General features: G+C 42.2%; 1 protein-coding gene across 1 annotated transcript in view; it reads right to left on the bottom strand.

The window, feature by feature from the left end:
- Positions 1–4,804, bottom strand: part of SH3RF1 (SH3 domain containing ring finger 1) — a 223,744-nt gene that overhangs the window by 13,959 nt on the left and 204,981 nt on the right. The window contains exon 10 of the mRNA XM_006161453.2: positions 6–201. Coding sequence (XP_006161515.1) covers positions 6–201 — 196 coding nt within the window. The remainder of the gene's footprint in view (positions 1–5; positions 202–4,804) is intronic.

The raw sequence follows: 4,804 nt of genomic DNA, 5'->3' as shown, positions 1-4,804 counted from the left end.
GGCGCCTCCCCGCTCCCCGGGGCAGAACCCACCCCTGCCATGGACGCCCCCTAGCGGCAGCTCAGGACCCACTGCTCCCTGCAGAGGCAATTCGCAGCCACCCAGCTCCACTTCCAGGGTGGGTGACGCGGGTGGGGACACTCGTGGCTTCCGTTTAGTGGAGGCGCCAGAAAGCAACTTCAACAACCCCTTTTTTTCTTTCTAGAAAAAATAAATAAATATAAGCATGAGCTGGAGAACAGGTCTATTGCTATTGTAATCTAAAGGCCCAGTTGTTTCCATTTTTATTTAATCTTTTTAAATGATTTTTTTGTAGATATTTGATTATTCAAAATTTAGCTATCAATGTTATTTGGTGTTAACCTGACCAGTTGCTCCTCTACCATCTCCCTTTCTGCTTGCATGTTTTTGTTTGTTTTAGACATTCCATTTTGATTGCTGACTTCTGAGGTAAGGTAGGATAAGCAGATTTTTAAAAAAAGCAAAACACAGCAGGTGGTGTAGCGGTTAAGGCACTGTACTCCCACCGGGTCCACTGAGTCCCAAACTGGGTGGCCTGGGTTGAAAATCACCCCAGAAGCATGTGCCTGCGTGCCTAAAATTCCAACAGGAGAATGAGGAGAAAGTGTGGCCATTCTCACCTTCACCCTCCAGTCTCCTGCCCCCACCCCAGGTGGAGTGATTTCTCACTTTCCCTCTCTCTGTGTCTCTCTCTGGCATGTACACATGCCCTACGGCAAAGCCATAAAAATAAAAGATGTAAAACAACCAAAAAATCACCAATCTATAGCTCATATTGGGTAAAAGTAGAAGTAGACATTTTAGGTTAAAAACTGGAAACTGGATTATGGATTAAGGTCCTGAAAATCCACCTCTCCTACCTCTAATTATTTAGGAGAGTTGAATGTATATTGAACTAAATGTGACTTTATCAGCACTTGCGCCTTATCTTTGTTCACAGACTTTAGCCTTCGCATTTACAGGTAGTGATTCTTTGATCAGAGCTAAGGGCTAACCACTTCTCACTGTCGCCACTTTGATGAAATTTAACAGGCCAATAACAACAGAAGTCAACCTGTTTCCATTCTTCCTCATTAGACACTCAAAACCAACTCCACAATTTTTTCTTTTAAAAAGCGGTTTTTGCTATAGGACGTGTCCGCTCACCAAAAAGACAGAAAACAAGAAATCACCCCTCCAGGGGGGATGGCCACACCATAATTCCTTCTCCTCCTTTCTCCTCTCAGGATTTTGGGTACATATGCACATGAGTCTGGTATGTTTTAAGCCACCAGGTTCAGGACTCGAACCACGGCCAACTACTGGGAGTCCAGTGATGTAACCATAATGCCATTGGCTGGTCCTGAACTCCACAACATTTTAAGGAAAGCTTTAGTATATTCGTAAACAATCTTATGTCTCTTTTTGCAAGAAATATTCAGATAAAATTTTCCCAAGCCATTTCATTCCAAGGAGGCCAATTCTTACATTTTTGTTTCTTTTGACCCTTCCCCTCTTTGCTCTGCGAGAAAAATCAGATCTGGAAGTAGCGTTCATTCATTCCCTAGCCCTAAGCAGCAATGTTCTTTGGCTGACCAAACTTAATATGATTATTTTAAATTGTACTAACATGTCAACTACATCAATAAATCTTCTGAAAAGAAATGAAGTATTTCACAGAGAACTACTTTTTTAGAAACGCCAGGCAAATTAGAATTATAAAGGACACTAGCAAGGAATAGAGTTATGAGGACCACTCCCCGCCCCCCGGAGATATAACACTGAGGAATTTTTCTTTGAAATATGAATTTGACTCAGTCAAAACTCTTTAGAAAAATAAATCTAAATCCGTAATATCATAGTTCCATTACAGACAGAATGGCAGAAAAAAAGGAGAAGAGCAATTATTTAGCAGATGATTCATCAGCATCCCAGCGATCAGACCACAGTCCATCCACCTAACACTGCTCACAGGACACAGTGGCCCATGGGCTAGAACCGGAAGGTGGGTGAAGTTCTGGAAGTGCCATGTAGTTGCTTGATGTGGGCTACAGATGAGCAGACCCAGTTGTTCCCCACACCCTACCCCCACCCCAGGCTGGCGAAGATTCTTTTGCATATCTCTTCAAGGCCCAGCCTCAACTCCCCTAACTGGCTTTTGCTTCATTCATTCAATGCCACATTTTCTGTGGGGCTACTATGTGCACTCTAGTAAGTGACCCCCAAAACCTGGCCTACCTGCTTGACCATATGTTATATATCCCTGTGTCTTATCCCATGCCTTAGTAGGGAGGCAGGCACTTAATAAAGCTGAGAGACCCAGAAGATGAGATCAGTGGAAAGAAGGGAAAATACCTAACTATTGCCAGGGCTAAGGACATAAAAGAGGGTATTTGGATTTTCCAAACTGAGAGGACATAAAGCCTTCTTCTATTTAATAGTCGATGAAGCAGCCTAACTAAACACCTACTAAGGCTGCTGGCAAATTTCTTGAAGAGAACCTGAGGTCTGAGGGTCAAGAAAAGAGCTGGGAAAGAAGAACCGCCAATAGCTTCCATTTTCAAGGCAGCACTCAGCTGCCGCTTTCAGCTTTTCCTACTATGATATAAGAAAGCACACTTTAATCCCTGGACCCCCGCAGATTTGGTGAGGAAGTCAGGTCCATGGATAAATTACAATCTCAGCAAGTCACGGCGAAGAGACGTTTCTTAAAAGCTCAGTTCTGAGCCCTCGGAAAAATATCAAATAACTGAATGGCACTCAGGGAACAGCCTCTAAAGTAATTAAGAAGAACGATGACTTGATTCATCTGAAATGACTGAACACATTAAATACAGCTTGCTTTAATGACTTCTAAGGGATGTGTTATCACCAACTGACGCCAACTACCCTCAGAGAAGTCAGGATTAGGTATGGCGGGGGGAGGGCTGAGGAGGGGGTACTAACCCAGGGAAGATGCCCCTCTAGTTTCAAGGGGCTGTGCTTTTACATCATATGCTGATATTGTCTATGTTAGCAGAACAAGGTGCCACTTGAGAGAGAATTCTGCAACCTCAGACACTTATCATCTAAGGGCACCTTTGCTTTTTCAAACTCCAACAGCAGAAATGAAACCTACGGATGAATTAATAAAGTCTACACTTCAGCAAAGCCACTTTTTAAATGTGACATTAGCATGCATGAAAAGAGGGCATATCTTTTAACATAAACCTTAATACTTTGTCTCTTGTGGGTTTTCTAAGAAATGAATCCTAGATGAAATAATATTTTTACAGCCATATTTTTTTCTTCAGAAGATTTGATGATTTAAAACAACATCATCACATATAAAAAATTAACTGTCTGGGTCAGAAAATTATTACCAGATCACCAGAATCATTTTCACATACAAAATAATCTCTGAACACCAACCTAATTCCTTTCTATTAGTCATATAACAGAAAATGAGCACAACACGGAAAACAGCAAATTACAGCTCCTTCCCAAGCAAAAATAAACTTTTTCTGAGCAACTAAACCCTTAATGACACTCTTGCCATTGAGACTTCCTTTTTTAAAAAATAGTTTTAAAGACTTATTTATTTAATTTTATTTGTTATTATTATTTGTTATTCAATTTTGACCGGGGGGGGGGGGGATGATTTAGTTTTACACGCGGGGGGGGGGGGAATCAAGCTGCCAGTTCCAGACCTTGAACTGTGGTTGGCCACATGGGAGCCCAGGGCCTTAACCACCATGCCACCGGTCAGCCCAAGTATTCCTCTCTTTGCTCTCAGCTATATACAGAAATTAACAACAACAACAAAAAATTCTTGCTGGGTCACAGGTTATCAACAACCTACATAGTCAGAATCCCAATATTTAGAGTGGTTCTTAGGTAAGGAATCTCAAAGATTAATTCATGTGGTTGCCTAATAATTATCAGTCATAATTGCAACAAATATTTATGGAGTGTCTAAGATGAACCAGGCAATGTGCTAGACTCTGGGAATATAAGTGACCAAGACAGCAAGCAGTTCACATTCTCTAGCAGAGATGGGCATGGCTGTAAGAGCCACTCTGCAGAAAAGTAAGGCAGGGTAGGTGCAGACAGAATAACCGGGAAGGGAAAGAAGGGACGTATAAAATTCCTACCAAGTTCAAGAATCATGTTAAATGATTTTATATGGAGTTCCTATTCATTCCTTATCACAACCTAATGAGATGGAAACCAATGAACTTTTCTCATTGCCCAAAACTAAGTTTGCTTTAAATCACAATGTTAGCAAGGGGTAGAAGCTGGACTTGAATCAAGTTCACACACTCCTCTCCTCTGTAAATTTAGCACAGGCAACATCTCCAGAAGAACAACTTTTCTTTTTCTTTTTCTTTTTTTTTTTTTTGAGATGTTTTTGCTACGGGGCGCGTGTGCTCACCAGAAGGACAGAGAGACAGAGAGACAGAAAGCGACAAATCACTCCCCGAGGGAATGGCCATGCCGCAATCCCTTTTCCTCCATTCTCCTCTCGGGATCTTGGGCACGCGTGCACACACCATAGGCATGAGTTTAAGCCTCCGAGTCGGGGACTTAAACCGCGGTCGACTACATGGGAGTCCAGCGATATAGCCATTACACTAACTGCTGGTCCCCAGAAGAACTTCTACTCTGGGGAATAAGACCAGACATTCTTATCTAATGGTTGCAGGTCACAAAGGCTGATCTGAGATGGACTCTGGGCAGATCTGCACTGTCAAAACCAGATCTAGCCTTTTGGCCGGAACCGCCATCTTCCAGTAATTAACCAAAATGATGAACACAAAGGGAA

The sequence above is a fragment of the Tupaia chinensis genome, unplaced genomic scaffold (genome assembly GCF_000334495.1).
Source record: "Tupaia chinensis unplaced genomic scaffold, TupChi_1.0 Scaffold138601_1, whole genome shotgun sequence".
NCBI lineage: Eukaryota > Metazoa > Chordata > Mammalia > Scandentia > Tupaiidae > Tupaia > Tupaia belangeri.
Note: the sequence above shows the minus strand (reverse complement) of the source record. Positions and strands in the feature narration are given on the sequence as shown.